This window comes from Hyperolius riggenbachi, chromosome 3 (genome assembly GCF_040937935.1).
Source record: "Hyperolius riggenbachi isolate aHypRig1 chromosome 3, aHypRig1.pri, whole genome shotgun sequence".
Lineage (NCBI taxonomy): Eukaryota > Metazoa > Chordata > Amphibia > Anura > Hyperoliidae > Hyperolius > Hyperolius riggenbachi.
The window spans coordinates 259,893,910-259,921,716 of NC_090648.1; the positions used below are offsets into that span (position 1 = coordinate 259,893,910).

General features: G+C 42.1%; 2 protein-coding genes across 4 annotated transcripts in view; one reads left to right on the plus strand and one right to left on the minus strand.

Annotated features, from left to right (window-relative positions):
* The window catches only part of FBXL13 (F-box and leucine rich repeat protein 13), a 227,738-nt gene that overhangs the window by 108,782 nt on the left and 91,149 nt on the right, over positions 1-27,807 (minus strand). For all 3 annotated transcript variants that reach the window (XM_068276222.1, XM_068276221.1, XM_068276220.1), the window contains exons 10-12: positions 6,563-6,615; positions 3,114-3,214; positions 514-643 (exon numbers count right to left, since the gene is read on the minus strand). In XM_068276222.1, the coding sequence (XP_068132323.1) occupies positions 514-643; positions 3,114-3,214; positions 6,563-6,615 (284 nt within the window). The remainder of the gene's footprint in view (positions 1-513; positions 644-3,113; positions 3,215-6,562; positions 6,616-27,807) is intronic.
* LRRC17 (leucine rich repeat containing 17) lies at positions 358-26,470 on the plus strand. The gene is made up of 4 exons (XM_068276223.1): positions 358-573; positions 20,520-21,347; positions 25,345-25,500; positions 25,970-26,470. Exons 2-4 carry the CDS (start codon positions 20,600-20,602, stop codon positions 26,353-26,355), a joined length of 1,290 nt encoding a protein of 429 aa, XP_068132324.1. The 5' UTR covers positions 358-573; positions 20,520-20,599; the 3' UTR covers positions 26,356-26,470.

The window sequence follows — 27,807 nt, forward strand, 5'->3', positions numbered from 1 at the left end:
AAGGATATTTCAAGTTCACTGATGACTCAAAGCCTATTTCACGCCTCACTTGTCAAGATCTGTGGGCAGCAACATGACTTTTCTAATCTCCTTGTTACTAAAATTACTGAGTTATAAGTGCAAGACAAATGTAAATAATTAAAATAATGACTAGACTCTGCATGAAGCTTAATTTTTTCTTCATTATCACAGTATACTATGTACTATCAATGATCGTTAATTTTAGAGCAAGCTAGGAAAGATTTGCAGAACACATTACAGAACACATTACGCCCCCTTTTCACTATCCAGTAAGCCTGAGCTGTTTATAAGCATGACACTGCCTTGGAATTCTGCCAGTGCCTATAGTGCTGTGCCTAAGAAGAGTGTAAGCAGCTGCAGACTTGTAATTTTAAACCACTGGAGTTTCCTGAAGGACCAGAACTAGCTGGATGCACAATGAGAGCAAAGCACAGCTTCTCCCTCCAAGGATTCCCTTTCTGCCTGCATGACAAAGAAAGGCAGAGGACCAACCTGAGTGCAGCCAGACAGATCTAAGTAGATGATCTTGTGACAGCCCTTTCCAGATCCCAGGTACTGTAAACCTTTGTCCGTAAATTTTCTGCTGTAGGCTAAACTCAGATATTGAAGATTAAGCAGGTATCTAGTGGTGAGAAAACATGACAGAGGTAGAAACAGGATTAGTGTATGATGAAACAGACCCCTTTTTCTAGAGAAAGAGAATGAAAACTTGTTTTAAACACTGGAACAATTTTATTCGTGCATTGCATCCTCTCTCAAGGAGGTACAATTGTAACTGCACAGAAAAATGACTTGCGCTGCACAATGAGAGGCAAAAGAGAAATAATTAGCTCATACGGTCTAACTTAGCTTGGTACAAACAATACTTTGTTAACAGACTTTGTATAAAAATGCAGCAGAAAGCAAAGTTTGCATGTATGCATTGTAAAATAGGTTATTATGGGAAGGAACACAACAGCTTCACAATAAGTAGTAGTCATTTGTATTGCAGCACATATGACTAAACTTAACAGTAACTAACCAGCCAAGAGCTTGTATGTTTTCTGCATAAGCACCTTCTGTGCCAGGGGATCCAGCGCTACGTGAGTCAAGACAGAGCACGTTTCCCTGCAAAGCCCTGCCAATACACCTCAATCCACATATCTGTGACTCAGCCTGCACCCTGTGCTAATGCAATAGCAGCCTGAGTGCAAAATCAATAACCTTACTGGGGAGACATAGCAAATCCCCATGCCTACCACAATTCTATTGCACATTGCTGTAGGTGAATTAATGAATGTATATATTTTCAACTCTAGGTATATGTAACAACTGTAATATGGCTCTAGTTTGCAAGTGCATGGTTTCCACCCTGCCATGTTAATATAGGGCTTTCATTCAAATATTTGAAATTGTTGTTTTTTTTGTTAATTCTGCTTAATATCTTGAAAGCACTGCAGTAACTTGCAGATGCTGTAGGTTGCTGTGAGTATGACCTGCATGGTGAGGTGCCTGGCCACAGTGCATCTGTCCTAATACAACACTGCCACCAAATGGCAAAAAAATATGTTTGTACAATATTGTTAGCCGGATTTTCCATGAGAACAACTGACTCATTCATACAGGCTATAGAGGACATTAATCTGCAGAAGGGTATTTTATAAAAACATTTAGCTAGCAGTTTCATAACAACATCCAGAGGTTTTTCCACTGAAAGCTTTCATAAACATTGCTTGCCTTTTCATTCACGTGGAGTACCTATCCTGGCCAAATGGCATCAGTGTTATTTTTGGCATGCTACATCCTATAAAATAGTACCATTTTGCTGCTTATTGGAACATTTAATATTTACTTAAGGTTTAAATAAACTGTTAGAGATAGAAAGGAGTGGTTACGATGCAGCAGGGTCTTCCAATAGAGTTAGGGCTCGTTTCCACTGTAGCGGTGCGGAATCGCCTGGATTCCACCGCAGAAGAAATCGCATGCAGGTGCGTTTTTTTACGCGTTATTTTACGCGATTACGCATGCGATTTCGCATAGGTTAGGCTATGTGCGTTTTTAACCATGTCACTGCCTGTGTTAATTTACATTGGTTCCTATGCGGAATCACATGCGTAATCGCGTAAAATAACGCGTAAAAAAAACGAATGCGATTTCCCTATTAAATACATTAGTGGCGATTCGCATGCATTCCACTAGCAGGCAAATTCGTTGGCTCTTTTGTGCGTTTTTTCACCGCTCATAAAAACGCACCACGCAAACGCTACAGTGGAAACAGGTCCATTCACTTGCATTACATGTGCGAATCTGCATGCGTTGGACGCATGCAGATTCACGATAGTGGAAACGAGCCCTAAATGGCAGTCTATTTGGACTTCATCAATGAATGCTATAAGTATACCAATTTATTGCACATAATAAAAATTAATTCCCACCCTCATAAATGGTTTCTGAGAGTAACAAAGTCCTCTATTCAGGTAAATAGGCTAGTGAAAACAAGTGGCACTGATTGTTTTTTAGGATTGAAACAGCATCAAAAACCTCAGCTGTTGGCAGGAGCACTATTTGAAAATGTAAACAATGGGTTTACAGATCAGTTGCATATAGTACAGGCATCTCTGAAGTCAGTGAATCAGTGGGAAAGGGAGCTAACTAGAAATATTCCACTGCAAAACCCATGACATGATGCTCCACATGTGAAATATGAGAAATGACTGCACTCCTTGAGGAGTAAACTATAACTGTGGCAGGGTTCTACTTCCATGCTGGATAACTGTTACAGTTGGAGCAAAATAGACATGTTACATGTTCTGCAGTAGTAGAATGTGAATATACTGTAAGGCATAACAGAATTAATATCTAATAAGACAGTAAAGATTTTATCACACAGAAATCATTAACTGCTGCTAGTGATTTGCTGTTGCAGTTGTTTGTGGTGGTGACACCCATGACAGACCAGCCACCATTCCAGATCATAACTAGAGATGGTGGGAATGAAAGAAAATAACAACTGAGCACACATGATACTTAGGTCTTTAGGAACTACAGGACAGGTCAAGACTATTTTCATTGGTTACATTGGGCAGTTGGCATTTTTATTAAAGAAGACTTACCTTGACATAACCCGTAGAGTGGCATTAGTTATGTTGGTGTGTGACAGATTGAGATAAAGTAATGCTGGGCATCCTTCACAGATAACTCTCAATGCTTCATCCTGGATACATTAAAGAAATGTAAATTTCATTCATCATAAACTTGGCATAAATATTGAAGCCAATAAGTCAACTGAAAGCTGTCAATTCAGAAAGTGATGTGATTCAGATGTGTAGCTACTGTATATGGGTGACATCCCTGCAACCATAGGAGGGCCCAGGGGCCATGGGGAGGCTACACTTGTTATGGGTGGAAAATCCTGATGTCCACACCGGTTACTTGGCCCATGGCGTGTGGGCAGCTCTCAGGCTGGGGGGTCAACAAGGGGGCAGATAGAAAAGCTGTGAATGTTGGGGGCCCCATGATTGAGTTGTAATTATGCCCCTGATATTAATAATGCAGACGTAAAAATAAATACTGTATCTGTATGTGTACTGTGGTGAAGAGACATATTGTCAAATTTGTGTAGCCGTAAACTCTACTTGTTTCCCACAAGTTGCTCCATTCCCAATTCTGGACCTTCCAACTGTCTGGAAGATCTCGATCTAGAAGGGGCTGATCCCCAAGCAAAGAGCAGGAGAGCATCATCTTGGAACTACAAAGAAGAGTTGACAACCCTGTTGCCCTTTTGACCTTGTTCTGACTCTCTGGTGTAAACAAACACTTGCCAGGAGAGCTCAGAGGCAGAAATGCCCCTTTTATTTCTGAAACAAGTGTCAGATGTCACTTAAAAATTTTAAATTTGCGAGGATCAAGAAGGCAGCCTCCATAAAAGAGAGCTCTGGATGAAAGAACATGGTGCAACATGAAACCATTTAGACACATAGATCATAGCAGAGATAGGCACAAGTGAGTGAGGCTGGTTTCACACTACAAACCAGCATTAGCAATGCGGTACGTCACACCCGACGCACCACCAACAACAGGCCTTCGGGGAACACTGCACTACTGCGCGGTGTTCCTTGTTGGCCACCGGCCAAGCAGGAAGTGACGCACTCTTGCTTTGGGTTTGCAGAAGTATATTGTTTAAATAGATTTGCACGCATACACGCCGCGTTGGTAATTTATTTTTTAAATCCACGTGTTGCCATAGACTAACATGACTTCTGGGATGACACAGATTGCTGCAAGTCAACGCATCACTACAGCGTTAACGTAGTTCTTGACCTGCATCAGGGATGCAGCGAAAACCTCACATCCGTCGCGGTAACGTTGCAGTGTGAAAGTCTCCATAAACTTTCATTGCACAGCAGTGAGGTGCAGTAAAGATACCGCACCGCCTCGGTGTGAAAGGGCCTTGAAGGTTTGTTCTAAGCAAGGGAAGCAAAGTCTGTTACAACTGATGATGCAGCCCTCATTATCCTAAATGGCTTCAGCAAAAAGGCCAGGAAGCAAATTACAGCAGTAATTTCAAACAGTGACACTGAATACAGCGTAAGAAAAAAAAACAAAAAAAACAAACTACAAGTACTTACTCTGTTTATGGTCACATAACAGTTTAAGGTTTTGGATGTGTGGGCACAGCACAGTCATATTTTATTTCCTTAATCTTTTTAAACTTGCCTGCAGATATTCGTAAAAAAAAACAAAAACAAATACAAAAAAAAAAAAAAAAAGAACACCACATGTCCCTGCACACAGTACCTGTACCTTTTGTTTCAACATGCTCTAATTAAAGGAAACCTCAGATGGGACTACAGGATATATTTATACCTACTGGGGCTTCCTCCAGCCCCATGAGGTGCGTAGGCCTCCCTCACTATCCTCTCCGGTTGCTCCTCTATCTTCTAATTCTCCCCAATAAAACGGTTGGTTGTGCTCTTCTGCGCATGCACGACTTGGCTGTGTGCACCCCATCATGCTTCCGCATCTGGGATTGTTCTGCATCTGCGCAGGTGTACTGCATCGGCCACAGGAGCGGAATAGGGGAACGTGCGGGCAGGGGATGCAGAACAGCATGACTGGTCCCGACTTTAAAAGATACCAGAAGCAATCCTGGAACAATGGAGCAGCCGGGAAGGATGGCAAGGAGAGCCCATGGTCCTCATGGGGCTGGAGGAAGCCACAGGTAAGTATAACTTAGGCACAGTGGACCATCTCAGGTACATTTTAAGTACTTTTTCCTTAAAAAGCACAGGAAGATAGAACGCAACTGTGAAAATACAGGTGCAAGACAGTCATGGCCACTGTATTTCTTTCCAGTGCATCACTGCAGTTCTCTTCCATTCCCTACACTGTTCTCAGTTAGGTTAAACATCATTCAGTATGACCAGTTTAGTGGTGGGTCAGTGATGGTCTGAGAGGCATATCCAGGGAGAGCTGCTAAGACCTCTACATGCTAAGGCACCTTGATTGCCATGTATCTGGAGGAAAATCTTAGACCCATTGTCAAACCCCACACTGGCCCACATGGCCTCATGTGACATGTGCTTGTAGGCAGTTCCTGAAGAATGAAGGAATTGATACCATTACTATTGACTGGCCCCCATGCTCGCCTGATCTCAATTCAACAGAATAGAACAGCTCTGAGGTATTATGCCTCTGTCTATATAACACTATCAGGTTGCACCTCAGACTGTCTAGGAGCTCAGTGACACCCTGGTCCAAATCTGGAAGGAGATCTGCCAGTACACCATCCGTCATCTCGTTAGGAGGATGCTCCAACATTGTCAGGCATGCATACAAACTACTTAGTACTATTTATATTTGCTAAAATGACATTTCAAGAAACTGGACTAGCCTGCCACATCACTTATTCACTTTGATTTAGGATGTCTTAGAGTTCAGCCCTCTGTCAGCTGATCATTTTAATTTCCATCAAACGATGTGGCATAATTTTGTTCCTACAACATTACTTAGTGCATATCAGTGTTTTTTAGGGCCAGTTGCACACCTAAAAAGTGTGGTGATCACGCATTGGGGAGCCTGCTACAGCATCACCGCACCACCTAAATCCATCTTCATATGATCCTGGGCCATGGTGCAACAACAGGGTCATATGCATATGGCCACCCCCCGCTCAGTGATGTACTCCCTGCTGGGCAGGAAGCACATCACTGGGATTCCTGTAAGTCCATGCATGCGTACGGTGCAGCACCAACTTCCCGCCATTCACACTGACTGAGTCACCCATTGACTTGCATTACTACATGATCTGAGTGGTAGGCACGGTTCATGCGGTAACACACTGCAGACTTTGCAACCGCATTGCAGCGATTTGTATTCTTCCATTGCATCGCATCCACTATGCGAGTCTCCACAGACTTGCGTGTTCCTTTGCAACAAGCTGTGGCGGGGGAGAATACCGCAGTGCAACACCTGGCATCCAGTGTGCAAGGGGCCTTCATTTTTTGATCAGTATATCTTGAAATTTGTAGCAGTTTCGAATAATGCAGACATATTCACTTACATTTAAGCTTTGGCATTCCGACACGTTTAGATCCTGCAGATTTTTACACTCTCCTGAAAAAGAAGCATGAATATTTACAAAAAAGTGTATGCTTATATCACATTCTTCAAAGTCTTCCCATACTTTCATATTAATAGATTATTGCTCCATGGGGAAAATGTATGCTGTAACTCCTGGTTTGGCTTCCACCAAGTAAAAGTTCATTAAAGGACAACTGAAGCAAGGATATGGAAGGATATGGAGGCTGCCATAGTTATTTCCTTTTGAGCAATACCGGTTGCCTGGCTATCCTGCTGATCCACTGCCTCTAATACTTTTAGCTATAGACCCTAAACAAGCATGCAGTAGATCAGGTGTTTTGGACATTATTGTAAGCCCTGACAAGATTAGCTACAGGCTTGTTTCTGGTGTGATTCAGACACTACTGCAGCCAAATAAATCAGCAGGCCTGCCAGCCAACTGCTATTGTTTAAAAGGAAATAAATATGGCAGCCTCCATATACCTCTCTCTACAGTTGTCTTTTAAGGACTCCTCGCATCCTTCTTTCGCTACTAATCTCTTTTTTTTAAATCCTGAAATATTCAGGCATAGTTGCCAGTGAAATCTGGTTTAATAACCCACCCATTATGAGTTGGCCAACATAATTTTCTTTGTGCCTATGAAGACTTTAGACACCTCAGATCCATAGTTAATGCCTTGACTGCTGACTTGTAGCTCTGCTTTGCCATGTGGAACTTTGAATAGCGCGTTTAAATGAAATGTATAACAGATACAGCAGACTAGACCCATACAGTCCCATTGCTTGTACGGGACAGTTCTCACTCCTTTTGTTGCCGCACAAACACACAACACACTGCGGTGCACAATTTTAGTTTACAGCAGAGGCATTGCCATTCAAATAAACAACTGGCATTTGCACTGGCACAGTGTACCGCTGGCACAGCATTCTATATATATATTTGGCTGGAGTTGTTTTCTTAGCTTTGCAGGCAATCTGAATGTTACTCAAGTTATCGGGATCTGCCCTTTCTGCAAGGATATCCTCATTAATCAGGTTTCAGCTTTCTCCAGCTGCTTTTCATTCAGCATTGGGTAAACATTCTTTAAAGTCTGATGTAAGACATAAAAATCATTTCTGTTTTCTGCTAGGACACCCTTAATTGTACACATGCTAAAGCCAGCTGAAAATGATTTTATTTTCAGTTATTCTAGTCCTAATTTTGCTGTTTCACCAAAAACTTGTAAACTTTTTTTCCCCCCAAAACACTCTATTTCAAGTATTTTATGAATCATCTAAAGCTACAAACAGACTCATTCTCCTTCTTTGTTCAAATAACTAGAGTTACAAATGCTATATTTTCATCAAAGATCATTCTGGATCTCGAGAAAAAATCCAGCTCCAGTACAGATATTGAGGATGTTAATTGTACACAAAATATGAACGACCACTGCTGTTCAGCCTCACCTAATCAGCTGCCTCTAAGCCACCACTTGTTGCCCCCTTTCAACAGGACAGGCTGTCAGGCTGTAGCCAGAGAACATGTCTGTATAGGACTCATTTGTAAATATGTTATATATGTTATATAGCGGAATCACTGTGTACTGGCCTTAAAGAGAAACCGTGACCAAGAATTGAACTTCATCCCAATCAGTAGCTGATACGCGTACGAGAGATAACGGCGCTGGAGACTTGGGCGCAGGATTCACCCGGTACATGGCTGATCCTGCTGCCGCACAAGTCCCGGACGTATTAAATACTATTCCCCCTCCAGGCCGCCACGGATAGTGGGGAATTAAATAATTCAGCTTCCAGCAACTGCTGGAAGCCGAATTATTATGTTTTAAAAGTAACTTCAGCTCTGTCTTATGACGGCGCTGAAGTTACTCCCTGTGCCTGCTATAGCCGTAATTCCTATTACGGCCTATGGTGGCACCGGTTGCTCCCAAATCTCCTGCACTGGTTTCAGCGTGTTCGGCTGATACCCCCTTTTACATAAGAAATCTATTCCTTTTCACACACGGATCATCAGGGGGCTCTGTATGGCTGATATTGTGGTAAAACCCCTACCACAGGAAACTGTGAGGACCATGGTCCTGGCAGTTTCCTGTCTGTGAACCTTATTGCATTGTGGGAAAAAACACCTGTTTTACTGTTTACAGCTGTTTCCAACTGCCAAAAAAGCAAGCAACATCTGCTGTCACTGACATCACCTGCCAGCAGTAAAAATGTCACAATGTGGTAAATGTCAGAATGTAAATCAGGGAGAGGAAATAATTTACAATGGGCAAACACTGACTAAATCATTTATACATAATTATTGTAAAAATGAAGCACTTTTTTTATTACATTATGTTCACTGGAGTTCCTCTTTAATAACCTTCCTACCAATTTCCTGGTTGAAGTCAGTTTATAAACAGCCTACTGCTATGGAACACATGCATTTCACAAGGTGTTATCTAGAAATGCACTGTAGACTGCCAGAAATTAGATCACCAGCATTCAGCAGTGTTAGGCCCATTTTACACTTAATCAGTTGCTCTCAGTTATAACTGAAAACTGATTTTCAAAGTATTGCCCATGTTTTCCTATGGCTCAGTTCCTACTATATGCGTTTTAAGAAATCTTTTTCATAATGCACTGCTATGGAAAAAATGCACACTAACGCATACCAACTGATTAAGTTTAAAAGGGCCCTTAGTGTTATATTTGTTCACAACTTTACATTATAAGTTAAACGGATTTTGAAAGAGAAAGTCAATAAACAGTAAAATAATCACTATTGGATGGGGCAACAACTGTCTGAAAAGTTATAGAGTGTCTATATTTTCTACTTTAGTTAGGAATTTGAGAAAGAAAGGGGTTATGATTAAGCACAACATTTGGTTAGAATATTAGTAAAGTTGTAGATAATAGGATAACAGAGGCGCCAACAGGATAAAAAAACACTAAAAGAGCTTAAAAACCAATCTTGGTAATAGAGGAGGCAGAACATACGACTGTGGATTTTCAGTCAAAACAATTTTATTGGATACTCCAAATAAAGTGCAACGTGTTTCGCGGGGTACAAACCCGCTTCATCAGGCAATAACAGTTAGGAGTAAACAACATCTGCCAGTATCATCAACACTGAGTGCCTCTGTGTTGATGATACTGGCAGATGCTGTTTACTCCTAACTGTTATTGTTATCCAATAAAATGGTTTTGACTGAAAATCCACAGTCGTATGTTCTGCTTGGAGGAGGTAAGTCCACCACTGCCTCCTCTATTACCAAGATTGGTTTTTAAGCTCTTTTAGTGTTTCTTTATCCTGTTGGCGCCTCTGGTATCCTATTATCTACATCGAGTCCACCCTTGGTGGAGGGTTGTACCCTTCCTTCTACTACAGAGAGCGACTTTTTAATCCTGAGTGGGGTCAGGTCAATCTCCCTGTAAGGAAACGCGGAAAGGCCGCCGTCTCTCGAGGTGAGGCGGCTGTTTCCGCGTCCAGCATGGCGTCACAACGCGGAAAAAACGCCGCATGCCGCATAGGCAGTGCGGCGGAATCCGCATTGGTAACGGCGGAATCCGCATCAGAGGCGGCCCCCGCATTAGATACATTGCATGACAGTGCTGGTGTGGCTGGGACTGATAGTCCACCAAGATTCAGACTTACACGCGCGCGAGCACAGAGGCAGAGTTTAAATAGCAGTTAGAAGGGAGTCGGCTGACCAGCTGGGTCAGCTGACAAATTCCACTGCTCTCATTGGACCAGCAATTAGGGAGGTCCTGGAAAGGTCCTAGAGTATATATACTGCTGGTTGTTCACTTGCTCTTTGTCTGGCGTGCGATCACATACGTGGGAGCACCCAGATCCGTAGTCAGATCCGCAAGTGTGCCGGGACCAGCTGGAGCTGTAATCCTACACTTAGCTAGATTCTGTTGATAGCTAAAGTACTAGTTTGATTGTGATTATCTGTTATGACTTTTGCCTGCCTTGACTATCCTCCTGAACTCTTATCTTGCACCTCGATATTTCTGATACTCTGTTGCCGAACCCCGGCTCGTTCCTTGACTCTGCTTCTGCCTCCTGATTTTGTACCCCGATATATCTGATACCCCGTTGCTGAACCCTGCCTGTACTTTGACTCCGCCTTTGCCTTCTGATCTTGTACTTTATCTGTCCGTGTGTGTACGACCTGGCTTGTCCGACCTCGAGAACCAACCTTACTGTTAGAGGCGGTTCCTCGCTCTGTTAGTGATCCTTCCTCCTGAAGGTTACTTTCAGTCTGTCCTTCCTACTGTCAGTCTGACTCCTCCCGTCTTGGAGAGCTCAGGTCTGCGGAAGGAATCTGTGCAGTACTCCTTGCTGCACTGAGGCCTAGTCCTCAAAGTGTTACACCAAACACTACACTCTACTCAGGTGAACAGAGGTTAGCTAGTATATCGGATTATCAGTGATACTGCAGATCACGTATAATCTGGTATACATCTGTATTCCCAGTGATTCTGCAGATCACTGGTAATCAGATCCTCTCTGTGCTTCACCGATCGTTACACTCCCCACCTGCTTTGACAGTGGTTGCCTAATTGGTAACCCTGGTTTGTGAGTATTAAATTAATATTATTACTCTTCCAATTATACATTACCAGTACATACTACACTATATTGGGCACTTGGTGATCTCTCTTTTTCTCATCATTAGTAAGTTGTAGTTAGTAAAGAGTTAAGATACATTTCAGATTGAAGAAATTGGCCTGAGTCAGACATAGGTCGGGGAGGAAGGTTACTATGAGACTAGAAGTGGGAGCTGGGGGGGGGGGGGGGAGGGGGGAGGTTACTCTATAGATATGGCTGAATTATAAATACATTCCTTTTATCCAAAATTACTGAATTACTTATACAAAATAACTGAATGTTACTATTTTAATGCAAAATTAATGTCTGAAATTCCGTTTAGTTTAAACAGGATCCAGAAACAAGCAGCTTGAAAAAAAACTGTTCTGAAGAGTTTACACTGTCTTGCAACCATGATATCTAGCAGCTTGTGTAGGATTTCTTTTAAAAAATTGGACTCTGGATCTACCGTAGCTCTTTTCTGTTTTCCAAACTGAGCTTACTATTGTACTGAGATTGCACAAACCTTGAGTCATAGCAAGCTAATGTATGACTCTGGCAGCTCACAGCTGCATGACGATATAAACACTGAGAGCTGCCAGTCAGAGTAATACAACTGCCAGCTATGAGTGGAGGGAATATCCAATTAAAGTTGCAACTGTGTTTTGAACTGCAGAGGAAGATTTGCACCCACTATGCTAATCGATCATCAGTAAATACTATTTAAGAGGTCCTACAGACAATAGGGCTCTACCACATGGTTTACTTTACAGACAGTTCATTACATCAAATTTTGATAAAGCTATTAAGTGTCATGGGGTAAATGAAATGAAGTTATCCACAACAACAGGGTTACTTGGAGACCATGCTTTCATTATAGCGAAATGCTTGGCTTTAGAGCTCTAAAGCAGCACTATTTCGAAGACAGTTATATAAAATCAGTATCAAGAATAGGAATCCACACGAGGCTAAAGCTAGATAGAAGCTTGGAAATACGGTATATAAAATTGAGCATAGCTTTTGAATTTTCACATTAACTAAAAATTACAAATACAGCATATAGAAACAAAGTTGGCAAACTATGAACAATCATTATTAAAGTTGTGAAGCTGAACACTTTCACAAGCAAAAACAACATGAAAAATGTTCAGCTGTGACTTCACAATATCACTTCACAGAGCAGCCTCTTCTGTGTCATGTTACTTATCATTACACTTTTCCCATGAAACCTGATGATAAGGAACAGTTTAACCAAAATAAATACTGCAGTCTTCCCTTAGAGGCCAGTTTACTATCATACATCCTCTGTGTCCTCCTCTGCTCAGCTGTGAGAGAAAACAGACACAGGAGACAGAGGAAAACCTTGGCTCATGCTATCATATACAATATTTAGCAAACAATCATAAGAGCATAGCACCGTGCCTACTCAATATACATGCTTCTTACTAGATAAAGGGACTCTAAACCAACAAAGTGTTATAAAGTATGAGAGTACTTGACAACACTTAAACGTCAAAAATGAAAAATCGCCGGGTGAATTGTATAACCATACATAGTGCTTTGAATCTACCATATAGCTCTTTAGTTACTTTATACATGAAGATATACCTTATACAGTATGTTAACTAATCCTTGCTTTCCTATTATTCAGACCAGAGAGATCTATCATAGGTCATGTTGCACAGAAGTGGTCTTGATGAACTGGTGTTAGGTCTGCAATATTACATGTTACTCAGTTGAAATATTTAGCAGTACCCCATCCGAGATAGCGATTATTATTGTAACTGAGGTGGGGGGCAATACAGATCATTTGACAATCAGCATGAATGAACATAAATATTGTGTGTATATCTGTCTTCTGGATTCTCCCTTCTCACTGAGTTATATTACACTGCAATCTTCTGCTTCCTCTTACTTTTCTGACTCCAATGTTGTAAATTTAAATTTCTCTTTTTAGGCTAACAGTTTTATAAAAAGATATTTTATTTCTGTCAGCAATAGTCCTGATAATGGGACTTCTTGCTACTTAACTGACACACATGTGATATTCCAAGGCTGCTAAGTAAAAAATGGGATTATTGGAAATATAGTTTAGCTATACATACAATGCATTGAGAAATGGCAAACACTGAAACCAATCAGCACCTACCTCATATTGAGCTGCAGAAAAAGGCTTCTTAGCCAAATTCAAGGCACATGATGTGTAATTGCTTCCCCAGCACAAACATGGCAGGAGCTGAAAAATAGCTATTTAATACTCTTCAACTGTAAAAAAGGGAGACCATTGGTTCCACAGATTCCACATATTGTAAGCCTTTCCTGCAGCCCTATATAAGTCAGGTCCTGCTTGGTTACAGAGCACTTGACATTTCTGCATTGCTTGCATTTTTTTTAAATTAGCGTGTTGCTGCAGGAGGTGCACCCAGGCGGTGAGAGTGTTTACTGCACTGCCTGTATTGCACCCCCTGGAGGCCTAAAGCACCCTCCAGGTAAGCTAACTCCCAAGTCATATTGATAACTTTTTCCAAAAAATGGGAGGGAGAGATACGTTACAGGGTTACAGAATGGCAGGGACTTAGGAGGCATCCTAAATGTGAGCACAGGCTGTATATTCTGAAAGTGATCATCAAGGTTTCTGCATGTGTACAGATTGCAAGATTTAAGTGCAAGCAGAAAGGGATGAACAAATGGTGAATTTTAGAGGGCTGTGTCACAAGGTTATAAAGACGAGTTATAAAAGTAGGCTAGTAAAGCCAAGTTGTGTGGTCATTGCTGTGAGTTTCAGCAGAGGAGTTTCAAGAAAGACAAAAAGAAGAGATGAAATAAGTTTACTAGCAGACAAGTTGTTTGTGTTGTGGGAATGTCAGTAGACAAGACATAGGGCAGCCAGCAGAGATGTAGTACAGGAAAAGAGAGGACTGGAAAGGTGCATGTACATGAACTAAGTGAACCTCAAATGACAAAAGAAAAACGTAGGTGTGGGTGTGATTGTTATCGATTTATTTGCACCATTGTCTTCCATAGCTGAAAGAACAGTGCTCGGGTAGGACTAGAAAGACAACTCCACCACCTTGTTTATTTCCAGATCTAGAAGCATGGATGAATTTTAAGCTTCCATTCTACAGTGCAACAGTAGAGACAGTGCCAGAGTAAGTTAGCCATTTGTCAGTGGGGCAAAGGAAGAGAATTACAGATACACATTGCACATGCTTAACCTTTTTCTCTTATCTCACTTTTCTTTCACTTCCTTTTAATCTCCCCCATTTTCTACACCATTTCCTGTCCCTGACATTTGCAATTTTCTCTCTGACTGAAGCCAATTCCGATGTAATTTCCTCCCTTACTTTTTTCTCTCCCCTAGAATCTGAACTGTCATAGCTAGCTTGCTTTGCAAACACATGAGCGCACAGGCATAGATTGTATTTCAGCTTCACGCTGAACTGCACTCAGCCAATCAGTGAGAAGCAGGAATGTGGGAGGGGAGATGACAAGCTTCCCTTTCTCTCATACCCCACACATATGAGAGTAACACTGTGCTATCTACATTGATCTGAACAGCTGAATCTATAGCCTGACTTTACTGCCTTGATGTTATTATATGATAACAATCTAGGAACTATCTTTCAAAGTATATTTTAGTTCAATTCTGTGAAAAGCGGTCATCTCTCTGATTTAGTTAATCAGTTTCACTTTGTAATATTTTGGTACTTTAAAACTTAAGAAAAATATTAAAACCAAAAAGGTTGCACATGTGTATAAGGTTGTTGTTTGCCAAGTGGTCATTCCACAGGGCCCCAGTTATATGGACAAAAAGGATGAGAAAATTAGTAATACTGATAAGATTTCCTGGGTGTGAATTTTAATGTTGGGATACAGAGGATATTGTTTTAGGAGGTGATGGGAAGAGTGTGAGAGAGGGACGTGGATTTGGGGAGATATCAACAACAGCAAGCAAGAGTAGAAGAGAAAGTGACAGTAGGTGAGAATACGATTTAAATATAGCCTGTGTCTGAATCATGGTGGGGAGAAGGGGGAAAATTACTTCACGAAATACAGGAATTTATAAGAAGATTATAGGGCAGATGATATGGGTGTAGTGAAAATGTATTTGCCAACATTAACCACTTCAGGATTCGGCGTACGCTTAACTACGCCCCTGAATCCTGAAGTGGATTGCATGGAAACGGCCGCTCGTATGAGCGGCCGTTCCATGTCAGTTCACGGAGGGTGTCTCCGTGAACACCCTGCGAGCCTCCGATCGTGGCTCGCAGGGTAAATGTAAACACACGGGGAAGATCTTCCCCGGTGTTTACATGTATACGGCGCTGCTGCGCAGCAGCGCCGTGGCGGAGATCGGCGATCCCCGGCCTCTGATTGGCCGGGGACCGCCGGCACCTGATAGGCTGAAGCCTATCCTATCCGGCGCAGGACGGAATTCCGTCCTGCGCCGCTCACAGGGGGAGGTAGAGGGAGGGAAGGGGAAGGCGGCCAGGAAGCGCTGCGGAGGGGGGCTTTGAAGAGAGCCCCCCCGCAAGTGCAAGCAGCCGGCGGCGATCAGACCCCCCCAGCAGGACATCCCCCTAGTGGGGAAAAAAGGGGGGAAGTCTGATCGGCCTGGCTGCTAGCTGATCGGTGCTGCGGGCTGGAGAGCCCACGCAGCACCGATCAGCAAAACCACCCGGTATCCGGAAGTGGTTAAATGTACAAAAATTAGTTTGTAAACAATATTCAAGCAGGTAGTCCCTGGCTTACTAACACTCGACTTACAAATGACACAAAAATATGAAATTTGATTCTGTCGCAACCAGTCAAAAACTTTTTTTTTTTCAAAAAGACCTTGTAGTTTCTGAGAAAATCGATTTAAAAAAAAAACTTGTTTATTTACAGGATCAAAGTCTGAAGAAGGCTTATTAGCCAAAAGTTTACCTTTTTTTTCAGTCTAAGTTAGTCAATAAATGGTATGGTATCCTGATTCAAAACGTCTTGCTTTTACTGATGGCTAACATGGCACTACACTCTACTGCTTTTAAACAAATTCAAAGAGAAAATTACATTTTTCTGTAATACGCTGAGGGCTCAGGGGGACAGTGGTGACAGTGGGGGGCACAAGTGGCACAGAAGGGGACACTCAAGGCATGAGAGAACAGAGGTGACACAGAAGGGAAACACTGGAGGTACAGGAGGGCATAAATGCAGGGCTGTGGAGTCGGTCCAAAAATCCACCGACTCCGACTCCTCAGTTTAGGATTCCACCGACTCCGACTCCTCGACTTTGACTCCTCTAATTTGCATATTACAATTTTGTTGATTAAAAGTATGTAACATGAAATTCGTCTCTTAACTGCCAACGCTTAGGAATTTTACAAGACAACTGAAGTGAGAAGGATATGTAGACTACTATATTTATTCCCTTTAGACTAAAACTAGTCCTTGGTAAGAGTACTTGTAAAAGGTACAAACCGGAACAAAGAACATCTATCAGGCCCTAGGCAATGTAAGTGTGGGTACATGTAAGAATGATGTGCAGGTACTGTGCAGGGGAATGAGGAGATTCTTCCTCTATTACACATTCTTCATGCACAATCTGAACAAGGTTTATGGGTGACAGACAACACCTCTGTGTTCAATGTGCACAGCATTCTCAGTGGATTCCCTGCAGCTCTGTGGGGAGTGCATATGTAGAGTATAGTACTACTGTGTAACAAAGTAAACCTGAGACAGATGAAATTAAAGTTTTATACATACCTGGGGCTTCCTCCAGCCGCCTTCAGGATAATCAGTCCCTCGTTGTCCTCCTCCACCACCTGGATCTTCTGCTATGAGTCCAGGTACTTGAGCCAGTCGGGCGTAGTGCGCATGCACACACTCCGCCGCCAGGAGCATACTACACCTGTGCAGCACTATTGCGCAGGTGCAGAATGTTCCTGGCTGTGGGAGCGGCATGCGGCCGGACAGCGCTGACTGGCTGAATTACCAGGACTCATAGCAGAAGATCCGGGTGGTGGAGGACAGCGAGGGACTGATTAGCCTGAAGTGGGCTGGAGGAAGCCCCACGTATGTATAAAACTTTACTTTCCATCCGTCTCAGGTACCCTTTAATTTGTAGTCACCAAACCAAATTTTAACAACATATCAAATTATTTGATTTCATCAGCAAAGGGAGTGCATACATTTGCCTAAATCAGCATCAGTGCAGAATTATTTCCATCTCATTGACCATCTCTATTAGTGACACAGCTACACATCAGGCTTTATTCTTACAGCATAGATGTTATTTAGTATATATAAGAGATTCCTGTGTACACATCATATATACAGTCACAATCAGATATGTATATCTGACCTTAAAAATACGGGGACTGCTTTATTGAAGCAGCACAAGTAACTAATTTTGATTGGTTTATTTCATTTTTGTGGACTAAGCACAGCTATTACTGTATATATACATTATTTTTAATGACTATTATCTGAGAAATAGAACATTTTATCAGATTTTCTATTTTAATTACAGTTACAAATTCATTAGGAGTCGGAGTCGGTGCATTTTTTCCCGACTCCGACTCCAGGCACCCAAAATTGCCCGACTCCACGACTCCGACTCCACGACTCCGACTCAGACTCCACAGCCCTGCATAAATGAGGTACATGGGACAGTATTTCAATTTATGGACAGATTCAGGTTAAGAACAAACCTACAGTCCCTATGTTGATCGTTAACTGTGGACTACCTGTATAGTAAAAAAGAGTTATGTTATTAATTACCATATAACCCTAAGACAACATCTATGCAATAATAAATCAGTAAATCAAATAATACAATTTGGCTTTAAAAAACACACACACCACTAAAAAACAAAACGTTAAAAACCACTAAAGAATGTTCATTTGACAAAGGCCTGGGTGCCGAAACGGTGTGCTTTTTGTGGCTATGTTACCACTAATAAATTAAGCTAATATTGCAAAATCCAGGTGGAGACCCAGCTTTTTCTACTCTTTGCTCTAACCTATACTGCAGGCACCTACCTAGCTAACCTATACTGTGGGCGCCTACCTATCTAACCTATACTGTGGGCGCCTACCTATCTAACCTATACTGTTGGCAACTATACTGGCTACCTATATTGGAGGCACCTACCTAGCTAACCTATACTGGGGGCACCTACCTATCTAACCTATACTGGGGGCAACTATACTGGCTACCTATATTGGAAGCACCCACCTAGCTAACCTATACTGGGGGCACCTATCTATGTAATCAATACCGGGGGCACCTGCCTATCTAACCTATACTGGGGGCAACTATATTGGTTACCTACACTGGAGGCACCTACCTGGCTAACCTATACCGGGGCAATTAAACTGGCTACCTATACTGGGGCACCTATGCCTGGCTACCTATACTGGGGGACCTATAGCTGGCTACCTATACTGGGTGCAACGACCTAGCTAACCTATACTGCGGGCACCTATACCTGGCTCCATGGAGGGTTGCAATTTTTACACCCTCGCCCTGGGTGCAATTTAGTCTACAATCTGCCCTGTACATTAACAACATCACCGGCGATCAGCAAAGCACTGAAAAGCGCCAAAGTGTGAACTAGCTCTGAGGATAACGTATATAGTGATATCTGCCTAGTTGGATTACAAAATTAATAACTTTAAGTAATGAGCTCACTTTCAACAAATTGTGCAACCCTAAAAATGATAACGCTTGCTGTGCCCTACATCTGTTATTTTACCCTAACTGCATGTTATGTTAATGTTAGCCATCATTTAATGTGCTCATTTTGTGGAATGCAGTTTTCCTCCATAATTTAAACCCATGGCTGGCCTGCTAAAGTGATTCCAGATTGTATCAGTGCAATGAAACATTTCATGCTGGCAGCTGTACAGCAGTGTGCTGTTCCTTCATACTTTCTTCTATAATATATCATGTCTTATGCAGGGTTCAAAGAACTAAATTACTTGGCTTGTATGAAGAAAACCAAACTTAAAAATAGTAAATCGGATGACTGTATATAGAAATCTACCTTCACCAGACACAACATAGCTTTTTAGGGTTTCTCTAGTCTCCTATAATTATCAAATCCGTATTTTCAACCTAAGAGAGCACAGTATAACTCTGGCCTCAGGTTTTCATAAGGATATCAGCAAGGGGAATGCTATCTTTCTAGGGTACCTTTGAGTAAATGCACACTGGTGAATGGACTTGTTTCCCCATTCGACACACTGCTGTGGTGACTTCCAGATGGCTTTCACTTAGTCGGCAAAGTTATTTCAACTCATTGGGGACTACAACACAACCTAATTCAACATGTACAAACCTGTACCCACATGAATTTTCCAACAATTTTTCACAACGCGCGGTAACAACGAATGTCACAGCAGATCAGATCTTTAAGATCATCATCAGGGGCTGATGAGTCGTATGACGAAATGCGTAGGGCATGGCTTGGCCGGCAGAGGTGTTTTCAATGCGTTGGAAATGGAGGAGACGTCCTCAGATTTGATATGCCTATTATAACCTACAATTGTGAGTAGTACTTATTTATAATAAAGTTCTACTCATGGTTCTACACTATGAGAATTTATTCAGTGGGCAGAAATCCTATGATATATTGAGTGGAGTATTGCAAAACCAAACAGGAGACGACAGGGGAGATGTCAGCACCAGAACCGCGCTCAAAAGCTGTGTTAGCTGTCTTATCCTTGGGGCAGCCTAGATATAAGATGAACATGGCCCCTGTAGGTGCTGGGCACACAAGTATCCTGTGGGTGATCCTGATAATTGCATGGTGTATTAGCCCTTAACCTATAGGTGGTGGTTATCTAACTGGTGCATACATCCTGCTCAATGAGGATTTGTTTCAATTTTATGTTGCATAACTTCTGAAGCTGACCTTTGAGGACCTACCTGGGAGATCCCTTGATTGGAGGTTATAAGTAACATAAGTGTTTGGTGCTGTCTGTGGGTTAGGGCAGCCACCATAGTAGGGGGATTTCTCTGGTGAAGCCTATATCAGAAGATTACATCTGGCTGGGAGAACTGTTGACCGATTTTTGGCCAGGTGGACTTCATGTAGTTCATGTTTTTATGATATTAATCTGTGATCGCAACTGGACTGTGAGGCAGCGCAATCCTTTAATTTATTGATATATTAATGAATCACCCATATGAATTAGTCTTTATACCAAAACATTTCACTAGCAGTTAAGTTATTAACAGTAATACTTATGCTGTTTTGATCAAAAGCATCATTCTTACAGTTTTCTAGTAATTAAAGTGTGTATTTTGCTGTTATTTTGCTAATAACCGGTATGTAAATAATACAGTTTACATTTCCATTGCCTTGTTTTACAGCACTATTCCAGCTGAGAACATTGTGTAGAAAAACGCATTTAATTATTGTACAAGGAAATCAGGACCAGCTGGATGTCAGGATGCAAGTGGTTACCCTCCTGTTGTTACTCCTCTTTTGCAAAATGTCTGAATTTCGAAAGATAAGAAGAAATAACCGGGTAAACAATGACAAACCTCACAACTCTAAGAAATTCTCAGGCACTGTGAAGCGGTATGCTCCAGCACTACCCTGTGATACTTACACCCATCTTAATGAAAAATACTTGGACTGTCAGGAGAGGAAGCAGACATCTGTTGCCCAAGACTGGCCAGAAGACCTCATACACATTATGCTGGCCAGAAACCAGATAAGAATATTAAAGAATAATGTCTTTTCTAAGTTTCAGAATCTTAAGAGTCTGGATTTGCAGCAAAATGAAATTAGGAAAATTGAGAAACAGGCCTTTTTTGGTCTGAAAAAACTATCAACTCTTTTACTGCAACATAACCGCTTAAAGACTGTGTCTGAAGAAGTGTTCATACATATGCCTCGGCTCGCTTATCTGCGGATTTATGACAATCCCTGGGACTGTAATTGTGAGCTGGAATCTCTGGTTACTCTGCTGCAGATTCCACGCAACAGAAATTTTGGAAATTATGCCAAGTGTGAGTCACCAATAGAATTGAAAAATCAGAAACTAAAGCAGATCACACCTCAACTCATATGCCAAGAAGAAGATGGAAAGCCTAAACCACTAGAAGGAACTAAGCCTGCAAGGCCATCTGTGGACTCAACACTTTGTCATACATATCTTTACCCAAGAATAACTTTGGACTGCAGAAGGAAAGGTCTGTATGATGTTTTTTCATTATTAATACACTACACAGTACATGCACAGTAGTAAATTAATACTTTACGTAATTGAACAGAATAATATTCAGACAGAGAAGCTCTAGGGCAATACATGAATTATAGCATTAGCAAGGATCCTATTTAGGGGATTTGCTGCTCAAGGCATCAGCAGCAGCATAAATGTTAAAAATGACATCCAGGAATGAAAGGTGAATACAGTGGTGACTAGTCATTTAGGATAGTAAAGGCCGGTAAGACAAGGGATGATAAGTGGGAGCTTTTTTTTGCCTTCTGGGATAGGCACAGTGCAAAGCAAGTCTGTAGATCCTCTTTGTGATTCACCAACGCCAGTGTTCAACAGTATATCTGAAGACAAGTCGCTAATACAACTTAAATGTAAGAATCCTCTCTCCTGTGAGTACACCTATGGTTTGGGCCAAATAAAAAAAGCAAAACACCAGCAAATGTATTGCGCAAAGCTCATATACCTTTATTTATCAGTACAGCACAGCTATGTGTTTCTCAGAGTAGCACTGATTAGGGGTTAACTAAGCGTCCTTTTATTTTCACCTGAACACCTTTTCAGGGAGAACAGCAAATCCTGGAGTGAATCTACCTTCTAAATTGAGCATCTGTCTCAGGGAAAACACAAATCCCATAGTGGATTTGAAAAGGTAGTGCAGAGAAGAAATCTGGGACATACATAAATGCTATTGATCACTTCCCAGACAGGCTCTCCCCACAACTACTACAGGCTGCCACCAGTCAGGGTAAGCATAGTGGAGGGTTATTACTACCAATCAGGAACTATACTTACAAGCAAAGTTCACAGTAGGAAACCATGCAATGCTGGTTTTAAGTTCCTTGTTAAGTTTTTACCTGATTACAGAGGATAAACTGGGTCACGGTACAGCACGCTTCTTTCTGCTTCTCTGTGTGATGAAGTGTACACATAAACACACCCTTCTTGATGCTGAATTTCAGTATATATCTGGTTTCTGCAGGCTTCCTGTCTCTCCAAGCCCCTCCATTTCTGTGCTGGAAGCCCTTTACCAATATACGACATTAGCATTGAATATTGCTTACGGACGTGCTTTACTCCATGTACAAGCGCAGCCACACTGCAGGTGCAAAGTAAGGTCCGTGCCTGCACAGTAACATGGAGCTGCTTATGCATGGATTTTTTTTCTCTGTATATGAGTGGCTCCATGCTACTGCGGAGGTAGCGAAGAGGTTCTGGACATCAGGAAAGCCTCTAGAGCCTCTGAAGGCTTCCCCCTACTGATGTAAGTATGAAACTATTTTAAACTGCAGGTGCTGAAAAGGCCCGCACCCACTACTGCATTGACACACTTTTGGCCTGAGGTCACAGGACCTGTTTCTGCAGGCATCGTTTAGGGAAAATACTAAGGCTTAATTTAAGTTGAGTTAAACCACCATACAAGAGGTCACACTGCTTTCTTTTCAGTGATCACTGTGAATAACTGTATACTGATAAAATTTCCCAATGCATGTAGCTTGGATATGCTTCAAAAGACGCTTCTTTCATATGGAAAACTCCGCTACGGAAAATAGAATGATGTTCTGAAGAGGTTGTGACCATATGTAATGTTCAGGCTAGTCTTAGCTATCCAAATTACTGATTTCATTTCAGCTGCACTGACTAAAGTCCTGTGGATTGCTGAGCTACAGGGGACAAAACAAGGATCACACAGCATGATGCCTAGCAGACGTGTGAGCTTTTCGAGTCCTTCTTCCGCCAAAAGACAGAATAAAGCTAGAAAGATTGCATAAAGACATGTAACAGCTGGAGGCAGTGCAGATTAGCCATAACATATGAAACTCTGTATAATAAAAACAATCAGATTTAACTACACTACACATATAGCCTCTAGAATCTCTTTTCCACAGGCAGTATGTTCATAGCTTTCTTTTACAGGGGAGAGTGCCTCTTTGGGAACTAAATCCCTCTGTCCCTATTTCTTCCTTGTTTGTCCCTCTTTCAGGACTCATGTAAATACTGTATCTATGTAAAGATATGTGTTGTCTACTGAAATATGTGTTTAATACACTCTAACTGTTATTTCTATCATTTAAATTCATACATTTCATATTTTTAAAGGTTAAAATGAAGGACAACTAATGATGAAAGAGAGAGGACCGGTGTGGTCTGAATTATAAAATGTTGTCATTTGCTTATAAATTCTTTCTGGTATCAGTGACTAGGGGTGTGACAGGGTGTGGTTAGGGGGGTGGCAGGGTGTTGTCTTAAAGCCTCCTTTCATATCTCAAAAAGTTGGGAGGTATGGTTATTTTAATGGCCATTGTTTAACCTCCTTGGCGGTAACCCCGTGTGTGACACGGGGTAAGCCGCCGGAGGGTGCCGCTCAGGCCCTGCTGGGCCGATTTACATAATTTTTTTTTTTTGCTGGACGCAGCTAGCACTTTGCTAGCTGCGCCAGCACCCCGATCGCCGCGCGCCCGATCGCCGCTATCCGTGCGGCGCGCGGCCCCCCCCCCCCAGACCCCTGCGCTGCCTGGCCAATCAGTGCCAGGCAGCGCCAAGGGGTGGATCGGGTCTCCCAATGACGTCCCGACGTCGCTGGCGTCGGTGACGTTATTCCGCCCCGTCGCCATGGCGACGGGGGAAGCCCTCCAGGAAATCCCGTTCTTTGAACGGGATTTCTTGATCGCCTATCGCCGGAGGCGATCGGCGGGGCTGGGGGGATGCCGCTGAGCAGCGGCTATCATGTAGCGAGCCCTGGGCTCGCTACATGATTTAAAAAAAAAAAATTTTTTTTAAAAACTGCTGCGCTGCCCCCTGGCGGTATTTTTCATACCACCAAGGGGGTTAATAAGCACAATGCCAATCACATGCTAATATTTTAAAGCAGAGCTCTAACAGTTATGCAAGTACACTGTATTAGGTTGGCTTCACACTAGATTTATTTTATTTATTTATTGTATTTATAAAGCGCCAACATATTACGCAGCGCTGGCCGGATGAAAAAAAAACGGTTTCATTTTCCATTTAAACTGATCCGTTTCTTACACTGTGCAGCAGTGTTTTATACGGTTTTCCGATCAGTTTGGCAACCCGCTCGCCGTCAGCCATTTGCATCCTTAGTTGCCACTGCTGCCATCCATTCGTGTTCCTGCATGATGGAAATGCCAATCCGAAGGCCCCAGCAGAAGTATCAAAGGCTCCCATTGGTCTGCAATAGACCAATGGGAATTGTCTCTCCCCACAGAGGATTTTCATTGGTCCACTGCTCTTGAACCATTGGTACACTACTAGTGAACCAATGAGAATCCTCCCGGGGGGGGGGGGGGGGGGAATTCCCATTGGTCTATTGCAAACCAATGAGAGTCTTTGATACTTCTGCTTGGGCATCGGGATTGGTATATCATGCAGGGACCTGAATGGGTGGCGGCAGGTGAGTATCTTGTGAAACGCACAAAAACACCTAGTGACAATGGGCACCATTTGTTCTCCTAGGCTAGCATTGATTCTGCTGGCCTCCGAAGCCATCAGTAGCATCCAGTCGTTCTGGACAAATCGTGCGGGAACCATCCTTGCAAACTGCTTCCCGGGAAAGCACTGAACTTATCCATTATAAACGGACTGATGTGAATGAATCCTATTGCTTAATAGCATTCACTCGCATCCGCACCAATCCGGTCCTATGCGCTCTGCTAAGCAGAACGGTTTTGTTTGCCAAGGTGAAAGGAGCCATTTTGCACACTCTTATGTACCATACATCATAGCTCTTGGAGCTCAATAACTTTTGCTTTATCCATATTCATTTCTAACCACACCAACATTTGTCAAATGAATCAGTGTATATGCAATATCAGTAATAATGGAGTTTGATGATAGGGTGGAAGAATTCCATGATTTTTAATGTATTGCTGAATGACACACGAAAGTAACATCTGTATCAAGTGACAGTGATAAAACCACAAGCAATGATGTTCTTTCCATTCTTTCAGAACTACAGCAAGTTCCATATGACATTTCTCCAGACATCATAAAACTAGATCTTTCCAACAATAAAATCAAACGACTAAAATCAAAAGAGTTTGTAGATGTTCCAAGCCTGGAAATATTAAATTTAAGCAATAATGGAATGGAATCCATAGATCCAGGTAAGAATGTACATTATATGATAGAACTGACCTTTTTTTGGTATACACCTGATTGCATATTCAACAAGTATGCAGTCAGATCATGCCCAAGTAGTGTGTAAAAACGTCACTGAGAAGTAGATATTAACTACAACCATATTACAAAACACTAAGGGCTTGATTCACTAAGACAAATAGCATGTCTTATCAACGTTAACACGCCTTATAAAAGTTAACACGCCTTATCAGAGTAGCATAGCAAGCGCTACAAACCCGCATGGGATTAGGGATGGACGAGTGGAGCTCTCGTCATTGCCAATTAGTAGGCATAAGTTTGTAGCGCTCGATAAAAATGTATTACGTATATATAATAATATATCAGATAATTTATCTACATAGTTTTAGCCAATTTCCATATTTTTGCACTGCATGTAAATTTGTAAAATAAGACAATTGGTAATGCTATTGTTTTTACATGTCATTTTGGCAGCTGCGTTTTCAGGACTCATGAATCTCCAAGAATTGGATCTCTCAGACAATAATCTTTATAATTTCCAGTATGGAGTGCTGGAAGATTTGTATTTTTTGAAAAAGTTGTGGCTCAGAGAAAACCCATGGAGGTGCGACTACCATATCCACTACTTGTTCTATTGGCTAAAGCATCATTACAATGTTAACTACAATGGTTTGGAATGCAAGTCTCCAGAAGAGTACAAAGGCTGGTTTGTGGGGAAGTATGTCAGGAGTTATTATGAGGAATGCCCAAATGAAAGGTACCAAGTATATGGCGGAATAGAAGATGATGAATGGGAACAAACTGAGAGACAAAATGACCTTTTAACTAAAAAAGGTGTCCTACTAACAGTGCTAAGTTAAATCACCATCTAGTGTTATGCTATGAACTAATGTTTTAACAAAATGGTTTTTTTTTTATAAACAGATTTTTTTAAACTTTATATTTTCATTAAAATGCTGGAAATGTTTTTCTTGATATAGAGCTCACTGTTTTTGTTGTGTAGTAACTGTATGCTTGATGTTCCAATATTTATATGTTCTACGGCTCTGTTTACAGATTTTTTTTTTCATCAGTCTTAACAAAAATTGTAGTAGACTGTCCAGAAGGGATCCATATTAGTTAAAGTGTGGTGGTGTCTTGGTAGATCAGGAACACAACTTAAAATAATTCTGTTTTGTACTTTAACAGGTACGGAGGTTTGTATTTAAACAGAAGTATGTTACGATAAAAAATACAGCTTTGCAGAACAAAACCTGAGTTTATGGCATAATGAAACAAGCAGGCTTTTTCTTGTCTCACGGATGTACTGAACCGATTCAAATCTAATAGCTGGTTTGCACTAAAATCACATAAAAATGCAAGCATTTTAACTCACGCATTGTTCTGCACTTTCAGTTCCTGTGCATTTTCATGCACCTTTGGTATGTAATGGGTCCACAATGCACCAAAAAATGCATGCAGAAGTATGTAGTGAAAAAACTTTCAGTTAAAATGCATAGTGGATAGCATTCTTGCCATGCAGCACTGGGTCCCGGGTTTGAATCCCTGCCAGATCACTATTTGCAAGGAGTTTGTATGATCTTCCTGTGTCTGCATGGGTATCATCTGGGCACTCTGGTTTTCTCCAACATCCCAAAAAACAAATAGATAAGTTAGTTGACTTCCCCCTAAATTGGCCCAAGGCTATGATGGATATATGACTATGGTAGGGATTAGATTGTGATCCCCCCGGAGGGACAGTTAGTGAGAAGACTGTATATACTCTGTAAGATGCTGCAGAAGATGTCAGGCGCTATCTAAAATACAAAATGATAATGTATGCTTATAAACATGGAGAATTCCCTTAAAGAGACACTGAAGCGAGAATAAATCTCGCTTCAGTGCTTATATTCAGCAGGGGCACGTGTGCCCCTGCTAAAATGCCGCTATCCCGCGGCTAATCGGGGGTCCCTTACCTCCCCAATCCCCCTCATGCTGTGCGGGCAGCGCTTCCGCATTCAGGCAGGGCTAATGGCCGCAGCCCTGCCTCACGCGCGTCTGTCAGCGCGTATCTCCGCCTCTCCCCTGCCCCTCTCAGTCTTCCTTCGCTGAGAGGGGCGGGGGAGAGGCGGCGATGCGCCGCTGATTGATGGCACTGACAGGCAGGGCTGCAGCCGTTAGCCCTGCCTGAAGAGCAGCAAAATCTACGACGTAGACAAGTTGGTCGTTGATTTTGCAGGGGGGGGTTGGGGGTGAAGGGACCCCCATTCAGCCGTGGGATAGCGGCGGTTTAGCAGGGGCACACGTGCCCCTGCTGAATATAAGCACTGAAG

Bases quoted from the DNA above. Each gene is read 5' to 3' on its own strand.
- LRRC17 (XM_068276223.1), top strand. From the start codon at position 20,600: ATGCAAGTGGTTACCCTCCTGTTGTTACTCCTCTTTTGCAAAATGTCT. The intron at 21,348-25,344 runs GTCTGTATGATG...CCATTCTTTCAG, and splicing joins TTTGGACTGCAGAAGGAAAG to AACTACAGCAAGTTCCATAT. The intron at 25,501-25,969 runs GTAAGAATGTAC...TCATTTTGGCAG, and splicing joins AATGGAATCCATAGATCCAG to CTGCGTTTTCAGGACTCATG.